The sequence below is a fragment of the Macrobrachium nipponense genome, chromosome 6 (assembly GCF_015104395.2).
Source record: "Macrobrachium nipponense isolate FS-2020 chromosome 6, ASM1510439v2, whole genome shotgun sequence".
NCBI lineage: Eukaryota > Metazoa > Arthropoda > Malacostraca > Decapoda > Palaemonidae > Macrobrachium > Macrobrachium nipponense.
The window spans coordinates 100,521,816-100,547,750 of NC_061108.1; the positions used below are offsets into that span (position 1 = coordinate 100,521,816).

General features: G+C 41.4%; 1 protein-coding gene across 5 annotated transcripts in view; it reads left to right on the forward strand.

The window, feature by feature from the left end:
• Positions 1-25,935, forward strand: part of LOC135216729 (intraflagellar transport protein 70A-like) — a 351,887-nt gene that overhangs the window by 63,393 nt on the left and 262,559 nt on the right. For all 5 annotated transcript variants that reach the window (XM_064252195.1, XM_064252192.1, XM_064252191.1 and 2 more), the window contains one exon: positions 8,627-8,692. In XM_064252195.1, coding sequence (XP_064108265.1) covers positions 8,627-8,692 — 66 coding nt within the window. The remainder of the gene's footprint in view (positions 1-8,626; positions 8,693-25,935) is intronic.

Consider the following 25,935-nt stretch of genomic DNA (forward strand, 5'->3'; position numbering starts at 1 on the left):
CTCTTTCTTCTTATATTAGGAAACTTGAAAGGGATAGGGTACGTAAAGCTTCTTCAAGGAGTTCGAGCAGGTCGAGAATGAGTGAGAATGAAACTAACATTAATGTAGTTTTAGAACCTTCCTCCCAGGTCTCAGCTCCTGCTCCCTGCACCGAAGCCGTAGATTCGTCTTCGGAGGCGGCGGCCTCAAAAGCTTCCTTGTGTTCTAAGGAAGACAAGAATCTTCGTACTGATCAAGGTAAGAGTGTCAGTGATGATAAGTGCAGTGTACCCAGTGATGTGGAGGGTGCGTCTGACCGGCTCCTTAGTGCCTCCAGGCCTAGACCTCTTCCAGACTCCCAGTTCCAGTGGAGGAGGAAAGTCGAAAGCCGCAGGAGGGCTAGGGAGAGCCCCCACCGGTCAGGCGTCCCCTCGGCAGATCCTGAAGTTCGCTCCCAGGCTGCCTTGGATCGTAAGAAGAAGAATATTCTTCGCCAGTGTTTTTCGTCATCCTCTTCTCCTTCTGCCGAAGCGTGGTTGGAGCTCTAAGGAGGCGTCACGCCGTTGAAGAGGGCTGCGGAGGCTCCCTTCAGTACGTTAGCGTCCAGCCCAGAAGACTTTTCTGATGTAGCTTCCTTGCAAGCAAAGAAGCCTAGGAGATCCGGTGATCGCCCTCCTTCTCCCGCGCCTCGCGCTGAGCTTGCTTCGGAAGAAGATCCTGGGGACTCTCCCTCTCGAGTGCTAGCGGGCCTACAAGCTCAGATCACAGCCTTGGCGGACTCCTTGGCATCGAGATCGCGTAGAAGGAAGGATTTGTCTCTCCCTATCAAGAGATCGAGGCGCGTTTCGTCGGAAGAGCGCTCTCCTTGTAATCGGCGTTCTCCTTCTTTGAGGATTCTTCTACACATCGTAACATTTCACAAGAGGAACACCACTCCCGCTCGGAGGTGTCGAGACGCCATTCGACGGATAGGCGCTCCTTGGACTATGAAGATATTTCCCCAAATCGGATTCCTGCCTCGGGTAGACGCTCAGCCCCTTCTGTTTCTCCTTCTTCTAGAGTTCGTGCAAGAAGAGAGAGTCGCTCAGGTCATAGAAGACTTAGTTCGTCGTCTCCGTCTCATCTTTCTTCTCCTCGTCTTCTCAGAGAACCTAGGGAATGCCCTTCTGAAAGTAGGCGCACTTCTCCTTCCGACTACTGTAGTCGGGCGTCGGATAACGTGACTGGTAGGCGCTCATCGCATGGAGTTCGCTCCTCCCTGTAAGACATCAAGAGTCTAGTAGAAGCCCTGCTCCTGGTAAGCGTCATTCTTTTAGTAGCTGTTCTCCTGGAGAAAGACACCTGGATCCTCGTTTGCTTCGTTCTCCTAGTAGGCGCTCTTCGTTCTCGAGACTCCCTACTCCTGATCGGTCTCCTCTTGCTAGAAGTCAAGAACGCCTCAAGCGCCCTGATTCTGTTAGGCGCTCGGAGCCTTACAGACGTTCTCCCCTTGGTAAGGACCAAGATCTCGCCGAACGCCCTCCGTTCCGTTTAAGCGCTCGGAGCGTAGCAGCCGCTCTCCGCTTCGTAGGCATCAAGAGCCTCTCAAGCGCCCTGCTCCTGAAAGGCGCCCTATTTTTAGCAACGTTTCGCCGCTTGGTAGGCGCCAGGATTCCACTAAGCGCCCTGTGACAGATAGGCGCTCGGCGCCTAGTAGCCGCTCTCCTCACGATCGGCGCCAGGATCTTAGCAGGCGCTCTCCCTCTCGTAGTTTCCCTAGGGATAGACGTGGTCTTTCTAGGGAAAGGAGTCCTTCCTCTTTTGCTGTTAAGAGTTTGTCTGCATTTAGGAAGGAATGCGAGTTTAGACAAGAATTTTCGGATAAGCGTCCTTCTTTTACAACTCGTCGTTCTCCTGTACGCCTCTCTACTTTGGAATCTTCTCCTCATTCAAGATGTTTGTCTCCTTCATCGCACTGTACCCCAGCTAGGAAATCATCTAAGGATTCTCATAAGGATCCTCATCCCCGTTCTCCTCCTCAAGAAGACCAGGAAGCCTCTGAGGAAGAAACTAATACATCGGCAACAGTTTCTTCGTACAAGAAGCTCACAGAGCTTCTCCTTCAGGAGTTCGGAGAGTCTTTGAGCCCTACTGCTCCTCCTTCTCCACACTCGTTGTTCTCCACAGCGAAAGCAATGAAAGGATCTTCGTGTGTGAGAATGAAACCGACTCTTTCTATGAAGAAAGCGCTCAAGAGTTTCGGTTCATGGATGCGTACTAAAGAAGAAGCGGGGAAAAGGACTATGTTTGCCTTCCCTCCGTCGAAGCTTTCAGGACGGACAGGATTTTGGTATGAGACAGGAGAACCCTTGGGACTGGGCCTTCCGTCTTCAGCTGACGCAGATTTTTCGGCACTAGTAGACGCCACTAGAAGATCAGCTTTGAATTCGGCCAAAACTACGTGGGCAATGAATGAAATAGATCACATTCTAAAGGCATTTTTAGAGTCTGGAAGTTTTCAACTTTCTCGATTGGTCCCTCGGAGTCCTAGCCAAGAAAACTCAAGGACCGGACACGTTTTCTCCGGAGGATTTGAATTGTGTCTTATCCTGTACGGATAAATCGGTGAGGGATGGGGCCAGCGAAATAGCTTCACTGTTTGGAGCAGGGGTCTTGAAGAAAAGATCAGTATTTTGCTCATTTTTAACAAAGTCGGTCTCACATGCTCAGAGATCGTCTTTGCTTTTTGCCCCTCTCTCTACGCAGCTGTTTCCTAAACACCTGGTTCAAGACATTTCGAAGGCTCTCTCTGCCAAAGCTACGCAGGACCTTCTAGCGCAGTCTGCAAGGAAGCCGCGCCCTACCTTCCAGACTAAGACGAAGAAAGCTAAGCCGACCTCTCAGGAACCCTTTCGAGGGGCTTCTACCTCTAGATCCTCTTCGTTCAGATGTCGGAAACCAAATAGAAGAGGGAGGACTTTTACGAAGTCAATCAAACCTCCCAAGTAAGACTCAAGTCCTTCAGACAACTGTAGGCGCCAGGCTTTTACAGTTTGCAGAAGTCTGGGCCCAGAAAGACGCAGATGCCTGGACCCTGTCAATTTTGAGGAAGGGCTATCTAATCCCGTTCTCTTCGAGGCCTCCCTTGACGAATACCCCGAGGGAGTTGACGGCCAGATACAGGGACCCCATCATGAATCAAGCCCTCCGACTAGCGGTAGATCAGATGCTGGAAAAGGAGGCGATCGAACTAGTGGCAGATCATCTTTCGGCAGGCTTTTACAAACCGCCTGTTCCTAGTTCCGAAATCCTCAGGGGGATGGAGACCGGTGTTGGATGTAAGCGCCCTGAACTTCTTCGTCGAAAAGAAGAAGTTCACGATGGAGACCACTGCCTCGGTGTTAGCAGCACTCCGTCCAGGGGACTGGATGGTGTCCTTGGACTTACAGGACGCTTACTTCCACGTACCAATCCATCCTTCCTCGAGGAAGTTTCTAAGATTCATGATGGGGGGAAGAATCTTCCAATTCAGGGCCCTGTGTTTTGGCCTCTCCACGGCCCCCCAAGTCTTTACGGCCATCATGAGGAATGTGGCACAATGGCTTCACCTAGAAGGGGTGAGGATTTCGCTCTATCTCGACGATTGGCTTATAAGGGCCAATTCCAGAGATCGTTGTCTGAAGGACTTGAAGAAAACCCTGGATTTGACTTATTCCTTAGGACTTCTGGTCAATCTGCAGAAGTCAAGTCTGATTCCCGCTCAAGAGTGCGTTTATCTGGGGATCCAGATGAACTCTCTGAGTTTTCGGGCTTTTCCGTCACAGGAGAGGATAGCCCGGGGACTCGAAAAAGTAACAACCTTCTTAGGGAAAGAAGTATGCACAGTGAGGGAGTGATGAGTCTGCTGGGGACGCTCTCCTCACTGGAGCAATTTGTTTCCCTAGGAAGGTTGCACCTGAGACCGCTCCAATTCTTTCTTCATCGGAATTGGAGTCGTCCTTCTCAGGATTTGAAGTTCTCCCTGTCAATTTCTCTTCAAATCAAGAAGGAGTTAGCATGGTGGGCGGATCCCGACAAGTTCTCGCAGGGACTGCCGCTTCAATCCCAGAACCCCAGCCTGGTGTTGTTCTCCGATGCGTCGGAAACAGGTTGGGGGGCGACTCTGGGAACCAAGGAGGTGTCAGGAACCTGGATGGGGGACCAGTCTTCCTGGCACATCAACAGGAAAGAACTAATAGCCGTGTGGCTTGCTCTGAAGGAGTTCGAGTCAGATGTGACAGGAGCAGTTGTGCAAATAAACTCGGACAACACCACGGCTCTGGCATACATCAGGAAACAGGGGGGGACGCATTCCTTCTCTCTGTACGAAACAGCAAGAGATCTTCTTCTGTGGACAGAAGAAAGGGGGATAAAACTTCTCACCAGATTCGTACAGGGAGAAAGGAATGTAAGGGCAGATCTCCTCAGCAGGAAAGATCAGGTCCTTCCCACAGAGTGGACTCTGCACCAAGATGTTTGCCAGAGCCTTTGGAAGTTGTGGGGCAGGCCTCTCTTAGACCTGTTTGCAACTTCAAAGAACAAAAGACTGGATCTGTATTGCTCGCCCATCTCGGATCCAGGAGCAATAGGGATAGACGCTCTCCTACTCGATTGGAAAGGACTCGATGTATACGCGTTTCCCCCCTTCAAGATTCTGGGGTTGACTTTAAAAAAGTTCGCAGAGTCAGATTCCGCGAGGATGACTTTGATAGCTCCCTTTTGGCCAGCACAAGATTGGTTCACAGAGGTGCTGGAATGGCTAGTGGATTTTCCAAGATCGCTTCCTCTAAGGAGCGATCTACTCAGACAGCCCCACTTCGACAGGTACCACAAAAACCTCCCCGCTCTCAGTCTGACTGGCTTCAGACTGTCCAGAAACTGGTCAGAGCGAAAGGCTTTTCGTCAGCAGCTGCTAAGGCAATCGCTAGAGCGAGGAGGTCTTCCACCTTACGAGTGTACCAATCGAAGTGGGATGTCTTCAGAAGATGGTGCAAGAGGAATAACGTTTCCTCTTCCAGTACCTCTGTGAATCAAATTGCAGACTTCTTTTTATTCTTAAGACAAGAATGTGCTTAGTCGTTTCGACGATTAAAGGCTATCGTAGTATGTTGGCGAATGTCTTCAGGCACAGGGGCCTCAACTTATCGGAAGATAAGGACCTACAGGACCTTATTAGGTCTTTTGATACAACGAAAATGCAGTCTCCTAAGACACCTAGCTGGAATTTGGATGTAGTCCTTCAATTCCTTGGGTCCTCTAGGTTTGAACCCCCTAATTCAGCATCATTCAGAGACCTTACCAGGAAGACTCTGTTTTTGATGGCTCTAGCTTCCGCCAGAAGAGTGAGTGAGCTTCAGGCGATTGATGGTAATGTGGGTTTTAAGGAGGACTCTCTCATTTGCTCTTTCCTTCCTGGTTTTCTTGCAAAGAATGAGAACCCATCAAGTCCATGGCCCAAGAACTTCGAGATTCGTGGGTTATCTTCTTTGGTAGGAGAAGAACCCAAGAGAACTCTTTGCCCAGTGAGAATGGTGAAATACTACCTTAGAAGAAAAGAGCAACTGAAAGCCAACCGAGAGGTCCTGTGGTGTTCAGTAAAAGAGCCTACTCGTCCATTGTCGAAGAACGCATTGTCCTTCTTCTTGAGAAGCCTCATCAAAGAAGCACACGGATCCTGCAGAGAAGAACATCTTAGGCTTCTTAAAGTGAAAGCACACGAAGTAAGAGCCATAGCAACTTCTCTTGCTTTCAACAAGAATATGTCCGTGCGAAATCTGATGGAGACAACATTCTGGAGATGTCAGTCAGTGTTCGCGAACCACTACTTACGTGATGTGAGAATCACTTACGAAAAATGCTTCGCCTTGGGCCCGTACGTATCTGCGGATTCAGTGCTGGGGCAGGGAGCTGGAACTCATCCTGTTTAGTAGTATAAATTTTTCCCCCTTGTATTTGTTGTTGTTGGTTGCCTTAAAGAGGATGCATGAAGGCATCTCTTTAGGTCGTAATACTAATCTTTAGTAGTTTGGTTAGGTGGTCTGATGAGTGTGGCTCCTTGCAGTAGTAGTGGTTAGGACCTGTTAAGATAGGGACGAACTCCCTTTAACAGGATCCGACTGGGATTCTACCACACAAAGGGATCACATATCCCAGTGGTAGATCCGAGAGTCTTTCAGCATCAGGTCACGTCCTAGCTGTAGCTCTCCAGGCAACGCAGACTCAGAGACAATATCAATGAAGTCTTCTGCCTGAACAGGTAAGAACCAAGGTTATTTATATCCTACAACATCAGTTGTTTCTTATCTCTCCTTATTACTTTAGCTGTCTCTTACCCTCCACCAAGGGTGCCAATCAGCTAAGTATATATCTGGCAGGGAAGTTCATGTACAAAAATGATATTGTTAAACTACAATAAAGTTTTGTACATACTTACCTGGCAGATATATACGTCTAATGGCCCACCCAGCCTCCCCTCAGGAGACAGGTGAAAGAAAAAAATCTGGCTGGAGAGATAGATTGGTTCATACGCCCGCCACCCAGCGGCGGGTAAGGTAGACCACCTGACCTACCTGTCGCGTGTGCCGCGAGATTTGAAATTCTGTCGGAACATCGGAGACTATAGCTAAGTATATATCTGCCAGGTAAGTATGTACAAAACTTTATTGTAGTTTAACAATATCATATTTCCATCATTACATCAGGGTGCCACAGCTCAAAGAGGATAAATAGAATGCGTCCTAACGTAACTCATTCTAGGGTGCTGGGCCCAAGAAGGCTTATTGCTCTTGGAATCCATCCTGACCAAACCTGACCTAGAGAACCAAATAACTGAGGGGGAAATACTGGGTTGCATTGCCAAGGGTGGTACTTCCTGACTTAAGGAACGGAGAGTATGTCTAGAAGGCTTTGGTTCACTTGTAAGAGGGAATATTTGTATGCTTGTAATAGGCTATATGGGTGTGGTTCCTCAAATGGGGGTAGCTGTTACTCCTTATTGGTTCAAAACTCTTTTTACATCTATATTAATCCTGAAAATTTTAATATCATATTCATCTATGAAATTCCTTACAAGACAGCCTTTGTGAAACTGAATATGTCAAGAAATAATGATTTGAAGGAGTTTTGGAACACCTAAGAATTTTACTTGAAATTCTAAAAGTTGTTACAAATAAAGAGTTCTTAAAACTTCCCAATGTCAAGAAGTTATGGAAGACCTTCAAATGAAGAACAGCAGACATAGAAAATGGTCAGTGTCATTTATGTTTTTATCTAAATATGTGATTCATTATTCATTTACTACCATGATATTACTGTTGGTGATACTTCAAAAATAATGGACACTTAATAAGTGAATTAAATAATGTACAGATGAATACTAATTTCAGGCTTGAGAGTTTTGATTCAGTGTCATTATTCACAGAAGTTTTCATTGATTACTTGTATTTGAAATTTATATTGATACCATAGATAGCAGATAGCTTGATAAACTGTTCTGCAAGGACATCCATATAGAATTAATTAAGCTATATAAAAGATTACAAATTTGAATTCAGTGGGAAGTACTATATGTACATATGGGTATTAAAAATCTTGGTATAGCCATAGGAAATTCCCATTTTCCTTTAATAAGGAATCTGTTCATGGAAATATTTTGAAAGCATCATTATTCCACATCCATTTATGTATATTGATAGTTTGATATGTATTTGGCCAGAAAGTAAAAATGTAAACTCCTACGTACTTTCATAGATTAAGCAAATTAGTGCCATCAATAAAAATTTTATGGGAATGGACAATGGTTGCAGCCTACCCAATTAGAATTACTTTATAGATTGAATAATGCGTTTAAATTTTGCATTTACAGAAAACAACAATTATTAATACATAAGCATATAGTATAGGTTTTATTTTGGTCATAGAAAGTAATCAGTGTTCCTACTGTGTTTCAAGAGCATTAGTATATGTATTTCCCTGAATATATGTATGTGAAATAAATGTGCAATAAGATTAGACTTTTTTATGATAATAACAAAGAAACATACAGCATAAAATTGAACAGTTGTTGTTTTTTCACACACTGTAGTAATAACTTTAAAGATATTTCCCATTTGCTTGAAAGCATTAGTGTGTACTGTGTCATTTTTGGACAAAAATAACAATAAAAAACACTCATCAAGAACTTTTCTGACAACTGCAATGGATATGTATGTAAGTCATGACAAAAATTCTTTATTGGTCAACTTTGAAACAAGAATGTTTTCACATACCAACTTGGAAACTGAAATGTTTTCATATGATACGTTTTTCTGCCTCCAAAAGGAACCTGGCATATCTCTGTTAGGAATGATGTTTTCTCGTCAGACTGTATTTTATCATGTGTAAGCTGTGCTGCTCTTGGCATTTGGGAAAATAGTGACCAGTCAAGCCTGATCAGATTTTCTCTCGTCACCCTAAATTGCACACAAGATGCAATTCCTACATGCTTCCATGCTTTAACCAAAATATTATCTCTATGGTATTTGTAAAATGTCTTAGGCCAATTTCATGATCGTGAAGTATGAGAATAAACCGAATGTGAGTGTTTGTGTTTGTTTTTCACCACTTTCATGAGTGTATGATTTACTTTCAGATTAAAGAGCAACGGTACAGTGAAGCTGTACAGATATTGAATCACATATTGGAGGCATACCCAAGTGTAAGTAATTTCTGTTTTGAAACAACATAATTTTTTTTTCTTTCTTGTCGGAGTAGATCTGCAACTAGAGTCTTTCTTTTAAAATCAGTAATGATAAAGGATATATTATTTCAGTTTAAAATTTCTTGTATATTTCATGTATATAGTTAAAGATTACTTACTTGATCTCTTTTGAGGGAATGTTTACCTATGTGTACCTAATTAATTCTTACTGTAACAATAATTTTATTTCACATATAATTGTATTTGAATCTATGTTTTTGTTATGTGTTAGATTGTGGTTTTGTTTTTATTATTAAATAATGGTTTTATGGTATTATACTTATCTAGTTGTCTACTGTCATTGTTTGATGTTAGAATGCTGGTGGCTGAAGAAGTCTTGAATTAAAATGCCCATATTAAAGTTATCAATTTTTATTAAATAGCAAATGCTAAGAAATTCCTTATAATAAAACCAGTTTTTTTAATTGTTTCGAGAGAAAAATTGTTTAAAATATTTCTACATTGCAACTTCTGTTTATGTGAACTTAATGAGGAACATCATTTCAATTGACACTATATCAGTTGAATCGTTTGAATTGGCATGGCTGAGCTAATATGATTGTCCTCATTTATAACCCTTTTATAATTACTTTAGAGTACATTCCTTTAATGTGTAATGACAGTTTAATGATGGCTGTGGCTCCAGACTTATAGTTGCTGCCTAATATCTGAATTCCTTTTCACCAGTTATGCATGATGCAGCATGTTTCTCCAACAGTATTTTACTACTGATAATGCAAAATTTAGTATCCTCATTTTTGATAGCATAGTCACTGTCTCATCCTCAAGGATCACCCTTTCCAGGGTTTATCCAGAGCTCCATAGTGACCAGACTACTGTCAAAGAATTCTCTTAATTGGTCTCATGCCAGGTATTGTGTCTCAATGATAAACATTGTAACATGTGATAGAGTATAAATGGACTCAGGATAAGAGGGCACTTTCTATTATCCTCAGCGAACACTAATACCCAGTTTACCTACTACATCAAAACCACAAGAAAAACAAGTGGTTATACGCATACGCATCGTCATATTATAAACACACAACCAAAATCTAACCAAGACGCCATTCCTTTTCTGGTCCGTCAAAAAACCAGAGCTCAGAGAAGTCTATTACATCACTTATTGATTCAGCTAAGTGCATAATTTTAAATTACAGTTAAAAATTTTATTAGTTTAGACTGTGGAGCAATGATTAATTGTGCGTGCAATGCTGTAATTGGCTTATTTCATCAGCACATGTCAGTGTTTCTTAGGATTTATGATCGTTAGGCTAGCTCCGAGAAATTGTTCTTCACTTATTGATTTCATTGCCAAAGTTCATGGAAACATCTAACTTGAAAGCTGAGTACATAATTTCAATTTCCAGTTAAACATTTTTTAGTATAGACTGTGGAGAAATTATTTTATTAAGCGTGAAAAGCCATAAACTGGCTTTTTTTCAGCACACAGTGCCTCTTACCTTGCGTGATTGTTAGCTATTTGTGGAAGCGAAAATTGTTTTGAAGAAATGTATCATCTTGTTTAGGAGTTTTATCTAAAGAAATGTTCCACAAATATTAATATAGATAATCCTTTCAGATAACGATATCACAATAGCCTACAGTCTACATCGATTCAGTGAGAATGTGTTAGCTAGACTGTAGCAGATATTGTCTGTAGCCTATAACCTAGGATTATATATATCCTTAAGTGAACAAAAATAACCTGGAATAGGCAGTAACCTGAATTAAGGTAAAATTTAAGGATATATCCTGTTAGGCTATGGACTTTGGCAGTAGCCTAAGTTTACACCAAAGGGCTTAGGGTTAGATAAAAGGCTACAGGCATTTTCCATTTTTATATACCCTGTATGCTTAAGCATTGTCTTAATACTGTAGGCTGTCATGTCATGTGCATACTCTTAAAGGGGGATTAAATAATTTAGATTGATTAGACAATAATCTAGGCTAGGTGATAGGCTAGCCTAGCTATAGTAGATCAAAAACAGTACATAGACCAAATTGGCCATATGAGGTAGTAGCCTATCTTGAAGGCTGCAGATTACACCTGGTTAATCCCATACCTTAAAGTAAATTAATCAGGATTAGACAATAACCTCTACTAGGTGATAGCCTAACTATAAAATTTCACATCAGTGAGTTTCATATTAGAAAGCACTGTTTTATATAGTTGACCAAATAGCCTAGGGCTAGATATAAACAATCTGAGTTAGACAAGAGATGTTAATGTAAATTCATATTTACATGTAAATATGAATTTACATGTAAGTAACTTTCTGTTTCAATATAGCCTTTACATTTGATCTAGGATAATCTGGATTAGGCGATACCCTATATACTAGGCTAAGAGAGAACAATCTAGGAAACACACTATTGTTGGTGTACCAAGTATAGTGATTTAGCCCAAATAGCCTAGGACTAGATATAAACAGTATCCTAGGTGTAATTAGATAGCCTAAAGCCATTTAAAACAGGGGCTTGGGTTATTTCAAATTAGTTCGCATGATATTAGACCAAAGTGTATGACAATTCAGATTAAAATTTTACATAGCTAGTTCATAAAGAGTAATACTGTACAGCCATATATGACTGTCAAAACTAACTTAAACCTTAAAGGGCTTAAGTTAACATAGATTTCTAATAGAATCTATTACAAATATGGAAACTGTATGAGGAACTACAGAGGTGTGCCTCATTAGTAATTTAGTACGGATGACTGGCTTCTAATAGCAACGTGCTTTATATCACTACAGGGCTGCCATTATGCAGGACCTTCAGTTCAAGTGTTTTGTATCAAATTGCTCAGGGTCATTTTGTGCCAGTGGGTATGGCTCATACCATCTGCGTGGGTATAGTCTTTTATAAAAACAAAGTTTGCTTGGTCGACAGATTTGTACCAAACTTGTAGTATGCTGCTGGCAGCAAGTTTTAAGGATGAAACTGCTCATTTTAAGCTGTGCTGGGGATTCCTAGGGTTCAGTATGACTAAAGAAAGGGGAAATTAAATCTTTCCGGCCAAACTCCAGCAGCAGATATGTAACCCTTTTCCTCAGATCAAGATTTATGTTTTGATCAAAACCCAGTAACATCAGTCCCTAGTACGTACCTCCCAGGTATTTTATGTTTGGGCAAAAACCCAGTAACATCAGTCCCCACTACCTCCCAGATTAAACCTACGGAGGAAACAGAGGAATTTTTACATGGGGAGACATTCTTACTGTGGAATATGAAGGGGGCATTGCCACTGAAATGACCCTGCTGAATCCAGATGGGTCAGGGACACAAATTTCAGATAGCCATGGGAGAAACCTTATACATAGAAGGAATTCTATACCCTTTTACAGCTAGCAATGCTGAAGAGGATCTTTTTCCCCAAAAGGAATACCAGGATCCATCTGACTCTGATTGATATTACTATATTTCCTTTGGGGTATTGTAACTTACCCAGGACTTCTGCCTCTTTAGTAACAGGCAGTTACAGTTCAGTTGTTGAAGCTAATTCAAAATTGCAAGCTTCCCCAAACGGGTTACACAGCTTGCGGAATTTGATAAATTCCGTAAGGAAATTAAGATCCTTCCCCCTAAAAGGGATACAAGGATCCACCTGAACCCAGTGGACAACAGCTTCAGAGGGTTATTGTAATTCACCCAGGACCTCTGCCCCCTGGGGAGGAGGCAGAGTCAGTCAGTTTACGCAAGCTCCCCCAGAAGGGATACACAATTTGTGGTATTGATCAATTCTGTAAGGAAATTATGAATAACATCCGGAGATGTCGTTGCTACAGAACGGCAGTGTATGAGCAACATGATGCATGATTCTGAATAGGGATTTAAGTTAGTCCAGTACTCTCTAAAGTGTAAAAGTACTACATCCTGCAACCCAAAGGTAAGAGGGGATGCAAATGCTGCCCAAATGAGGGCTAGTGTTGGAATTACAACTGGAAACCACTATTGGTCAGTTCTGAATACAAAACTTCAAATCAAAACATGATAGAGCTCCATTACTCATCCCTGATGATACTTACAATCCTTGGTTAGACGCATTAGTGCACATTATCTCTCCCTACAGTAAATATTTAATTAATGAGAGAAAAACTATGATTGGAGCTGTGCATGTGAAAGACCACTAACAGAAATGGTTTTCTTACATGTGTCTTTAACATTAAAAGCTATAGAAAACATCCTTTATTGGGACCAAAGTTGCTCACCAAAGAGTTCCAACCTTCTGTCCCTTCATTTTTAAAATTATTAATCTCGTAAAGACAAATTTTCAGAATTTTTGTAGTGATTGAAAGACCAGAAACAATGGCAGAATTAAAACCATTTGCCTCGGTCATCAGTTTTGGAAAACACAGCTCCCTTATGAAGGGGAAAAGCTTCCTTTATTTATAGCTATACAGCAATTTAAGACCCCTATGAGAAGAATCTCAAGGGCGACAGCCTCAGCAGAATTTCGTACTAGGATCCACCTCATTACTAATGTAACATTTACCACCTTGCTGCAAATTGCCATCAAAAGTATTCCAAAATGTCCCAGAACAATTATTGCTCTTGTGGTTAAAAGTCTTATGAGAACACTGTGGCAAGCATCCTATGACTTGCTAGAATGGCGTATAAAAGTGCAAGTGGAAACATTTGAGAGCTCCAACTAGTCACTACCCATTGTAACTTCATTATTACATCATAACCCTTTCTGTAAGGACCTGTTGAAGAATCTGTTGTGGTTAAAAACTTAACGAGCAAGCTCGCCAACAGAATTGTATGAGAGTAATCTCTTTTGGGAAAAGGGGAATTTAGGAAACAAAAATCTGAAACTTTCCCTTACCCAACCCAAAAAGGCTCTCTTAATAAGGTAAGCCTTTAGTCATCCCAAAAGTTTTTTCCTCAAAGAACAGGTAGATGTTCAGATGGGATGATGTCTCACAAAAGGACCACAACAACAACAAAAAACTTTTTTCACAAGGTCCAAAGACCCTCTTATAGGAAGAAGAAAAGCAACAAATGGAATGCCTATCAAGGGCAGCAGTATAGAAAAGAGGCAAATACCAATGGGAATGGAATGGTTGGGGGTTGACTTCAATGACACCACAGGCAATTGAAGTCTTCCCTATAGGGACACAGCATTATTTTTAAATGTGCTGGGGTGGGCACAGTCTCACCCCTCCCCCTCCTGTAAAGGGGTTCTTCCAAAAACCAGACCCCTCTTTGGAATGTTACATGCAGAAAGTCCCTGTTAATGGGAGCCATAGAGAAACATGCAGATATTTGTCAACAAACACATCTCTCTAAGTGTCCCCGAAAAGGATTCCTCCAAACGAAGAGTGATACTAGACCTATCAACATTGAACAAGCACACTGTTTGCCATATTTTCCAAATAACTACTGTTGCCCTAGTGCATTCAATTGTTCTGAGAGGGACTTAGATCTGAAATATGCACACTGGCACATCCCTGTTGTTGTTCCCATCCGTCCCTTCCCAAAGTTCCGATAGGGAAAAATATGTACAGATTCAAAGCTATGCCCTGTGGGCTAAACATTGCCCTAAGATTTAACAAATCAGTAACAGTAGTATTAATAAATATATAATTTATCTAGCCCCAAATCCCCAAAACCATGCCAAAATTTTACTACATTGTTAACCCAGTTACCTCCTATTCTGTATGCCAGTTGGCAACATTGTCATTTAACAGTTACAAAACCTTCCCTTGAAAATCAGTTGTTAACGAGTGCCCATGTTGTTTGCATCACAGCTGCTCTTTATAACTTTCTGAAACCTTTTGTACCATTAAAGCTCTCATTATTTGTTAATGTGGCTTTTTGTTTATTTACCATTTATGAAATCCACAAAATTAGTGATTTAACTTTTATTTCTTCATTGTGGATTATATATTATTTTGAAAAACTTTTAGCGTGACTTGGATTACTCTGTGACTTGTTCAGTGGATATCCAAGATGGTTCGCCTCTTCCTTCTGCTAGCAACATCAGGAATTGCCCGGTTCGTGGGACAAGGATGAGTAGCAGGGATTATGACCCTCATGACACTTGTAACTTGTCGTGGACAGGTTTGTAACTTTTCTCATTGTGACTTATGTAAGTCTTGGTCTGACATAGAAATGACAGTGTATGTTAAGCATCAAAGAATCTTGCACCATAAAAGATTGTCTAAGGAGAAAAAGAAATTAGTAGCTAAACCTCTATCTAATGATTTCCTTGGCTTGTGTGCTCATGGTTCTGGTTCTTCAATTTTGGTATCATGTGATTCCAAATTTATTGATGTTTTGCCACCTGTACAACCAGTAACTAATGAAGTCATTTCTGATTTTGACTCAAACGTTTTGCCATGGAAACTAGTTGGAATAAGAAATTTGAAACATTGCAGCTTAGTTTAGATAGATATTTCAGGCAAGTTTAACAAGCTGTCAGAAAATTTTGAAGCAGCTTTTACTAGGATGTCCAACAATCTTTTAGATTAATTTTCAGCTCCTCGTCAGGTACCTGCTGACAGCACCCTGGGTAATGGTGCGACAGATACCCTGGCTTGTGAACCCCGTCGTGGCGAAGGCCTAGGGGCAGGGGATTCGGTCCAGGCAGGTGCCTGACGATTCTTTACCCAATGTCCCCTGTTAGTACCATAACAGTGCCAAAGGGCTCTTATTTAGGAGAAGGGATGAGGGGTATTAGTGTTAGACTTAAGACAGCTAGTTGTCCGGATGTTACTTTGGGGGAAGTTTCACAGTTAGGTTCTGACGATGATGATGATGACGTGGATTCATGTGATATCAGTGTTTCTTTGAATGGCGGTCATGATGTTGAGTTCAAGAAACTTTTCTATTTAGCTTTGAGTTTTCTTCCTCAGGCAAAGCCTAAAGAGCAGAAGCAGCCTACACCTTGCTGTATTACAGATGGGATTTTTCTTGACGGTCCTTCCCGGTTGCGGGAATTTTTATGTTGCTGAGAGGTTTGTGAGGGTGAGGGCGGACATCACAGCTAAACTTTCGAAGGTGATTGGGGAAGAGAAGAGGAAGTTCTCTTCTTTTCTATGACACCGGAGAGGTGTTTATCAATTGGCGGATGATACTTCATTCTCTTGACCTCCCAAACCAAATCCTGATTTTGTCCGACTTTCGGGTCAGCCTTTGTTTTCCAAGGCTTCGGTCTCAGTCTTGCTCGAAGACTATTGCCATGGACTCTGTTATGAGCTCCTTGCAGGAGGCTCAATCCTTCAACATATGGGTCCTTGGAGGTCTTTTAATGTACTGTGTCAAGGACTTGGGGTTTGTTCCTCCTGATGCTCCTCTTTTTGAGAAATTTTGTTTCGTCTATTTTGTTTGCTTCTGTGCAACAGAATGAGCTTGCCGCTTCTCGTTTCTCTAAGGCATAATCTGTATTTGTCAGTTGTCCTCTTCTGTTTCAGAGATGCAAAGAAATCATTTATTGTCCTCTTCTCCTTTTGGCAATTCCCTTTTTGATATGTCTGTGCTTTCTGAGGTTTTGAAAGAACATCAAGGCGATGCCTCTTCCGAAGCTCACTGGACCTTATCAAGAGCTTTTTTCCTCGGGTTTTCCTCACTTTTCTCCAAGGGGTAAATGCAAGTTTAGTGCACCTTCTGCTCCAGCCAAACAACAACCGCTTTCTTCTGGCTCATTTCTCCCGAGTACATCTTCTTGGGTTTCTGACACCTCGGCTTTCTCCTCTGGCGCTCGCCCTTTGAAATGCGGGAGAGGTTCTTGGCACAGATCTAAGGGCAGAGGAAGAGCTCAACCTCTGGGAGGTCCTTCTTCCTTGTCTGTGAATAAGAATTTTCGGAAGTAGGAGTCATTACCTCGCCCGGAGACTGCAGCAGTAGCTTGTCTCTCTCGTCATTGGTCAGCTTGGCAGGAGAGAGCAGTGGATGCTCTTGGGTAGTGGAGGTCCTGAAGGTAGGTTATGAGATCCCTTTTGTTTCGAGACCTTCGTTTTCCAATCGTCCCCTCGAGTTCAGCAGTTATTCCCCTCACTCCATCAGAGAAGGATGGTCGGTTTTCAGACGTTGGTGTAGGTCTACGGGTCACTCAATTTCTAAGCCTTCCTTACCGAAAATAGTGGAGTTTTTAGCTCATTTACATCATGACAGGGGCCTGTCGTCTTCATGCATTAAGATTTACAGGTCAATGCTTTCATATGTTTTTAATGCGAGGCTCTCTTCTTTTTTATGTCATTAGAGATTTAATTCAATCTTTTTCCCTATCTCAACTGAGGCCAGGGTTGTTTCCTCCAACATGGGATCCCCTCCATTTGAACCTTTGAATATGGCTGATTTTAGAGACCTCTCTTCGAAGACACTTTTCCTTGTCGCTCTGGGTGAACTGCAAGCACTCTTTTCTTGTTGCCAGATCTGGACAAGACATGATTTTGACATACCTTCCCGAATTAGTCGCAAAGATCGAATCTTCTGATAATCCCATTCCCAGGTCTTTCGTTCTTAAGTCGCTAGTCGACTTTGTTGGTAATTTGAATGAGGAATTAGTTATTTGCCCTGTTAGGGTGCTCTCATGCTATTTACATTGCACAAAGAACATTCAGGGTCATCCCCGTCATCTGTTTGTTTCACCCCGAAATGTCAAGAGACCTATGTCAAAGAATGGTGTTTCCTTTTTCCTCAGAGATCTTATTTTTAAAACTGGTAGTTCGGTTGCCTAGGAAGGCCAGGCACCGAGAGCACACAGTATTAGAGTGGTCGTTATATTGATAGTTTTTATGAAGAACATCTCAGTCGCCAAGGTGCTTGAGGCTGCAACTTGATGTTCTAATTCTGGGGTTGGGTATGATTGGTCTAATGACCTCTGGTCTATGCAAATTGGTCTAAAGCTAATTCATCCAATTGCACAATTAGCCTAATGGGGTGATTGGTCTAGCACCAATTGCTCCAATACATATTAGTCTGATTACCAATTAGTCCATATGGATAAGTACAGTCATTCCTCACGGAAAAGGTATAATTTTGTTATATACATGCTTAAAAAGTTTTCTTCCAATTTTAACTTGAACAAATATTTAACATCTTTGAACCCTTTAACATAGACAACTTCCTGTGAAACTGTGTTATCAGAAAGAGGAAAACAAAAACTTGCAGTCATTGTTTATTTCTATACACTCTGCACAAAGCAGATGCAAAAGAGAAGTGGCAAAGAAAGTTTAGCTGAGTTGTGAAAATAGAACATGCAAAGCTACTGCAGTTACTCATTGGGAAGATAACAGACATTTTCCAAAAAATAAAGTGAACATACTTGTGGATCTGCTGAGGCCAGTAGAGTTCATGTAGTTAAATGTTATAATACAGTTAAAAAATATGCTGTAGAAACTTGTGAAAAGCCTTGCAGAATAATTCAAGATGTATGTAGTTCCGTGAATTCTTCTATCATACCTTATATATTGGGGATAAAGGAGGAGGGCCGTTTCTAGCTATAGGCGGACTAGGTGATTGCCTAGGGCCCCAAAGCCACCAGTGGCCCCCGGGGTAGCTTGGAAAGTTGAAATTTCCCTTAGCTTGCTAAATTTGATCCTGTCATGAAGCAGCACATTGTGTTGAGAGTGGCCAGTTCAGTCATTCCATCTATCTTGGAAATACCATCCAAAATAAACTTATTGTCTCAATCATTGGGAAAATAATGGCCTCAGTGGTGACTGAGATTAAACAGTCCAAATATTATTCAGTCATTTTGGACTGTACTCCTGATGTAAGCCACCAAGAACAGATGTCAGTCATCATAAGAACTGTTAAAATGGACAAAGCACCAGAAATCAAGGAACATTTTATAGGATTTCTTGTAGCTTCTGAAACAAAAGGTCTTGGTTTGTCATCATTGAGTTTGAAGAAACTGATGGAGTTGAATATTCCCTTTGATGATTGCAAAGGACAATTGTATGATAATGTTGCCAATATGAGAGAGAGGAACAAAAGAGTTCCAGCCAGACCTCTTGAGAAAAACCCTGTGTACTTTATGTTCCATGTGGGGCACATTCCCTAAACTTGGTGGTATCTGATGCAGCAACAGCTTCAACAGATGCCATCAGCTATTTCAGCAATGTGTAAGTGTTACATAATAAAGATATGGAATGTTATTCCATATATATAAAAAACTAAAACTATGAGGTCAACCAGATTGCTTGCAGGAATGTGATCAGACCAGAGACGATAAAGTATGCTAAGATGACGTATACAATAAAGTAGGCTAAGATGACGTGCCGTCACCTGTGGTCCTTCATTTGTTTTGAAAACATTAGTCTAAGCTTCCTGCTTGAGACAACTACCGCGACCTATAATTCAAACGGCCTACGTGATTTGTAATCTATGTGTGTATGTTCGTATGTTCGAGCTACTGTCTGCTTCCTTTATGATTTGTAAACGAGATTGTAGTCAGATTTGAATTAGCCATCATCATTGGCAAACCTGTACAAATTTCCTCTGATCTTCATCATGTAATCTCAGAGAATAGAACTATTTTTTGTACTCAGTGTTTTCTACTAGAAACCTCACATCAGAAAGAAGATATCATCATGAGTTTAACACATCGTCGTCATAACCAAAGATGATACCGATTTCGTAAGTCACTATCATCAAACCCCAAGACACTCCAATGAGTATGGAAGTGCATAACCAACCGACTTAGCGTAAGATTATCGCAAGTCTAACATAACCTCATAGGGCGCCTTATTATAAAAGGCAACAGCCCTTTCAAATGTACAGAAACTACATAGCCTTTTTTCAGCATCACCACAAAGATGGGCAATCCTAAGGGAACATGTCACTTTTGCACTCAAGACTTGGAGAGACACAAGGTGGGAGAGCCATATTAACAGCATAGAAGCTGTGCGGTACCAGACCTCTAATATAAGGGAAGCTTTGCTGTAGATCAGGGAAGTAACGGATCCTCTGACCAAGGTTGAAGCCCAAAGTTTGGCAGAAGAGGTGGGGTCATACCGATTTATCATTTGCACAGTCATATGGTATGGCATTCTACACCATGTGAACTATGTTGGCAAGCTCCTGCAGTCTCCCAAAACGCAGCTTGTTGTGGCAGTTGACCTCCTCACTAAAGCAAAAACATCTCTGACTAACTAGAGAAGAACAGGCTTTGCTTCAGCTCAGGTCTCTGCTAAAGACATGTGTGAGGAAATGAATGTAGAGGTTATACTCAAATGGAAAAGATTAAGAAGCACAAAAAAGCATTTTGCTTATGAAGCCCTGAATGAGCCCATTGCAGATGCCATGAAGAAGCTAAGAGCAACATTCTTTAATTTTGTTGTTAACAAAGCCATTGAATCCTTAACTGATAGGTTTGAAACACTGGGTGAAGTGAGAGACAGATTTGGAGTGCTGCTCACTTTCCAAAAACTGGATGATCAGGCAACCAGTGTGACAACCTCTGCATGACAATAAGCACTGGAAATGAAAGTGACATTGGTGGAAAGGAAGTGGCTGTGGAAGTCAAAAACTTGCCAAGCTTACCCTCAGATGACTGCTCTTGAACTCCTTACCTTTATCCACAAAAATACATTTAGAGGAACTGTATCCCAATCTGTGGGTTGGCCTGAGAATCACCTGCACTCTGCCTGTGACTGTGGCAGCTTCAGCAGAGAGGAGCTTCTCAAAGCTGATGCTCATCAAGACCTATCTAAGGTCTTCCATGGGACAGGATTGACTCACTGGTCTTGCAATAATCATCAACCATGAAGTGGGCGAGCAGGTGTCACATGAGGACATCATTGATGACTTTGCGAGTAAAAAAGCCAGGAAGCAGACATTTTGAGGACAATACATTGTTACTGTGAATAATGTGAATTATTAGTTGTTTTTCTGGTAAGTGGGACTGTGATGTTAATTAAGCATTATTTTAAGTGTTGTTTTTTTATTATCTTTTCACTTTAAAATAGATGTGAAATAAATAAATATGAAGTGTAATAGTTTCTTGCATCTTAGTAGACCATCTAAAGGGTTAGTAATCGCTTCATCACAGTTTGACAAACCGCTCTGGGATAAATGAAGTATACCTACCTACCTATGTATCTAGGGCCCCCCAAACAGCATCTTGCCTAGGGCCCCCACAAAGCTAGAAACGGTCCTGTAAAGGAGCTCTTAAAAAAGTCATAAGCAGAATATGTAAAGAGGAATTACACTATCCAAAAGATACCATTGTTTACCACCACCAGAAACTTATTGAAAGTTGAAGATGCGCCATTTTGGATAATGGATGGAACAGTCAAGACTGTCCCTACAGTTTTCAAGCAATTGTGCACAATTCATGCTCAAAGTGGACTGAATGACAGAAGTCGTATATGTATACTTTTGGTTTATGGTCTGATGTCACAAAAAGCAGTGAATGTTACATCCAGTGCTTCTGTGATCATCTTGATTATGCTGCAGAATGTGAAATTTGCCTTTATCCTGAAATGATAATTACCAATTTCGAAACTGGCGTAATAAATGCAACTAAATCCGAAATGCCTAGGATTGTTAACAGGTGGTTTTTATTTCATATAGAGCAGAACATCTATAGGAAAATCATTTCCTCTGGTTTGAAATCCTTATATGCTAATGATGAAACTTTTCTTTAAAAACCCGACATATGGCAGCACTAGCCTCCTTACCAGCCAGCGAAATTGTGAGAAGGGATGGATGTAATTGAAAAACACAATTCCAGATGAAGGGATTCCTTTTATTAATTATTTTGACCAAAATGACGGCTGAGGCAAAGTTAGGCCAATATTATGAGGACAGGAAATGCATTGTCCACCACTTTTTCCACATTCATTATGGTCAATTTACAATAGGATAGAAGTTTGTACACAAAGGACTCAAAATAAAGTGGAAGCATGGCATCAGAGGTTAGAAGTGCTATTAGGTTCAGCACCTGTTGGATTTTCAAACATTACCAGATTGCAAAAGGAGCAGAAGAATGTCGAAGACGAAACTAAACGTATTGTTCGGGGGAACCAAGAATTAGTAAATTAAAGAAAAGACACTGAACCCTGGAACGTGCCATAAACCTGGAAATAATTTCTGATGAATGTAATTGAAAAGTGTCGTAACCTCGGAACGTCATAAGGTGGGGACTGCCTATATTTGTATTCTTTTTTTTTTTTTTTTTTTGCATTATAACTTTTGTGGGCAGTTTTTGGTTTAGTTATAATGGGAATTAGGCAGTTAGGCATTTATATGTGTTATTAATGACTTAAGGACTGGTCGCTTTGACGACCCATGCTTCTTCCATTGTCAGTATGACATTGGACAAGTCGCTGGGTCATCGGTGTTGGCGACTATGCTTCTCCCAAAGTTGATTCTGACTTTGGACTAACCACTGGTTCGCCTGTCCTGACGATTCATGCTTCTCCCATTGTCTGTTTGGACATGGAATCAGTCGATGGGTCATCTGCTGTCGTCTGGTGACTCGTTCGCCATCTACTTTTGTCTCACCTTTTATCTTGGAGTCAGACACATGAGATCAGGCGACATTCAGTAGCTCTGAGTTTCTTGTTGACAAAATCAGTTGTGTTGTTACACCTTTGATGATCGCTTAACATGAGACCAGTTTATACAGTCAGGCATTCATCCTCCGGGACTGAGTTGCCTTTTGCTCCGCACTCCTTTCTCATGGTGCCAGAAAAGCTTGAGTATGGAGTTGCTCTTGAGACACTATCGCTGCTAGCAACGTTGGGTTACGTTGACACACCCCCAATGAATAGCTCAGACAGTCGAGGCACTCATCCTTCAGGAAAGAGTCACCAATAACCCGCTCTCCTCTGTCTCTCGGTGCCAGACAGCGCAGGTAAAGAGTTGCTTATGAGACGTTTTCAGTGTCACTGACGTTGGGTTGTGTTGTTACATTTCCAATGGCTGCTTGGTATTGAAGTGCTGGGGTGATTCAAGAGCTCATCCTTCAAGAAAGAGTCTCCAATTTTCCCCTGCTCCTCTATTTTGGCGCCAGACATATGTGAGAGAGCAGGTGTCGCAGGTGGTTTTAGTGCTTGATGAAGTCATCGGGATGCAGCCTTTCTGTCCCCAATGTCGTCTGACTTGTCACCTGGTTGGTCATGTGACTTGTACAGACGGACTGACTATGCACTTACTCCTGGTCCATTACTGCCGCAGTTCGTCGGCATTATGATAGGAAACTTAGAGAGTTATTAGTATCTTTGGTTTGACTTATTAACTCAGCATATGAATTATATTTATTTGTTGTTTTATGCCCTTTTATTAATTTTTCTTTTTCTTTCTATTCCATTAATTGGATAATGTTGATTCCTCCTATTCTGCCAGAAAGGGAAATTTTATTCAGATTCCCTCCTCCTTTTTAATGTGGTTAATTGGGTTAGGTAAATTATATTAAGGTAATGTTTATTAATATGGAATTTTTGTAATAAAAAAAATGTTAATAATACTTGCCTGTATAGTTTATCCTACCCCACGATCTGCATATCACAACTGACTTTCAAGGGAAGGTTTTATAACTGTCAAACAACTGTGTTGCCAACTGGTGGACAGAATAGGAGGTAACAAGGTTGCCAATGTGGTAAGATTTTGGCAAAGTTTTGGGGATTTAGGGCTAGATAAATTATACAGGTAAGTATTATTAATATTAATTATTATAAAAATTCCATTTTTGGAGAAATCAGAAATATAACTTATAGCCCACCTAGATGACTGGTTGATCTGGGGGCCCACAAGGAAAGTTTGCTTGAAAAACTTAAGAGCAGTCGTCAACTGACTACACTCAAAAGGTTTTGTGATAAATTGGCAAAATCCCATCTCACACCCAGGAGACACTTATAGTAGTTGGGACTATGTTGGGATATTTTTCATGGCTCATTCTCTCCCCCCATCATACTCAAAACAGAATGCGGCAAGTCCTCAAAATGCACCTTGCACAGCCCATTTTCCAAATGGCATTTAGAATGTATGATGAGCTTGTTGCAATTTGCATCAATAATAGATCCAATACTTGGATTACAACAAATGAATGTGAACAAATTTTAGCTGTCGCGGGCAACAAACAAGATGCAAGACTGACCTCGTCGAAAGATTGAAAAAGATGGGGAGATACTTCAGTCGTGATCCTGGAAGGAATCTCTGGCGATACAGGTCACGTCAGTCTGTATGAATGACAATACACACAGGTGCCTTGTGATAGGTTGGGAGGAGCATCAGGTGAAAGGGAGGTGTTCAGCTACTCTAAGGAATTGTCGTATCAGTTTCCTGGAGCTGATGGCTGTCTTTTTGTCTCTCAAAAATCTCAAACCTTCAGAAGAGAGACATTTAGTTGGTTTTAGTCAATATGACTGAAATGTCCTACGTTATGAGGTTGGAATGGTACTCACCTTCTCTCAATATGGTGATGCTAGCCATCCTTCAATGTCTACTATTCACCTTATGGGGTCTCTCAGTGTAGTAGTAAGCTCCCTATCAAGGAAAATGACAGCCTTAACAGAGTGGAATTATACAACCATTCTTTCAGAAAACAGCCAACATGCTTCCACAAATGGAAGTGGACCTGTTTGCCACATATGAGAATCGCAAACAGCCAGGCAAGCAACAGCAAGAGATGTCTTTCCACAAGACTGGAACAAATGGTGGACGATATACCCTTTCCTCCATAGTTCCAGATTTTGAGGGTATTGAGCAAACTCCTAACCTATTAAGGAACAGCTTACTTAATAGCCCCAAATTGGCCAAACAGGCTTTGGTTCTTATTACTGTAATAACGGGCAATGAGATAAATTCCAAAACTGTCCACTGTTTTATCCCAGTCAGTAGGAGGGAAAGTAGTTTAAGGATCCTCTTTTCTAAGCCAAGACCTTCACGAGTGGATTTTCTTAAATATTATCTATACTGTACCATGAAAATTACTCGCCTAACGTTGCTGGATACTTTGTGCAAGAATTACAGCCTTCAGTTATCTGGCAATACCAGTGTCTACGGAGGATATAGTTACATTATATCCATACCGAGAGCCAGTCAAAAATTCTAGGGAAACAAATTTTAAAATTTCATATCCCTTTTTGAAGATAAATGCCTTGCAGTCACAACAATCATGGAATACAAGGCAGCATTAACAGAATCATTGATTAACGATTTTGTGGTTTGACTCTAGTATAGGAGTTGTCACTTCCCTTCTGCAGTCCTTTGCACTACAAAGATCCACTCTAGAATGGTTCCAGTTACAGGCAGTCCCCAATTATTAGCAATCTGGTTTTATGGGGCTTGTCTAGCACCATAAAATTGGCGATTTATGACGCCACAATGGGCCGAGTTATTAATAGAGTTATGACGCTATAACATACATAACAGAGGCACCATAATGGCGCTTATGGCACCGATAACCGGTTATCAGTGCCACAAGCGCCATTATGACGCCGTAAATCACCAAGTTTCGGTTAGTGGCGGTTTTAGACGATTGGCACTCCCCCCGGGAACGGAACCCCCGCCAATAACCAGGGACTGCCTGTACTTGGTCCCTGAACAAGGTGCTTAGACTTTGATCAGCCCCACAATTCAGTGGATCTGATACAAACCACTGGTCTTCCTCTTAGATGGGGACAACCACAACTCTCAAGCTACTGTATGCAATATGTATTCTTGATTGCATTAGCATCAAGAGCTTGTATAAGCAATCGGGGCTCTCGTAGGTGGGGACAATACATCACGCAAACAGCTGATAATCAATTATTATTGTCCTCTGGCCAAGAATGAGATTTCTTTAAGAAGGAAATTTAAGTAAACTAGAATTAGCAGACAAAACATTATGCTCAGTTCATGCACTTAAGGTTAACCTATAGGTTGTGACGGACATCCCAAAAGGTCCCTTTTTTCGTACACTCTAGCAACACTTGTCACAAGCTCTAACAAATTTGACTACACTGTGTATTGGTAGGTGGCATAGATATTCTTGACCCATAGGCACTACAGCGGCAAGCCACGGGTCTTCCCAACAGCCAGGTATACTTATTATCGCTGGGGAGGATTTGACATTACTGCAACCATACCCAGCATGCTTAGGTAAGTCACCACAGAACTTCCCTAAAAAAAAAAAAAGTAAGTTCGCACTTAGTTTCTATTTCTTTGCTATCAAACCTAAAGGTATTTGCAATAAAGAATGGGGCCATACCCAGCATGCTTAGGTAAGTCACCACAGAACTTCCCTAAAAAAAAAAAAAGTAAGT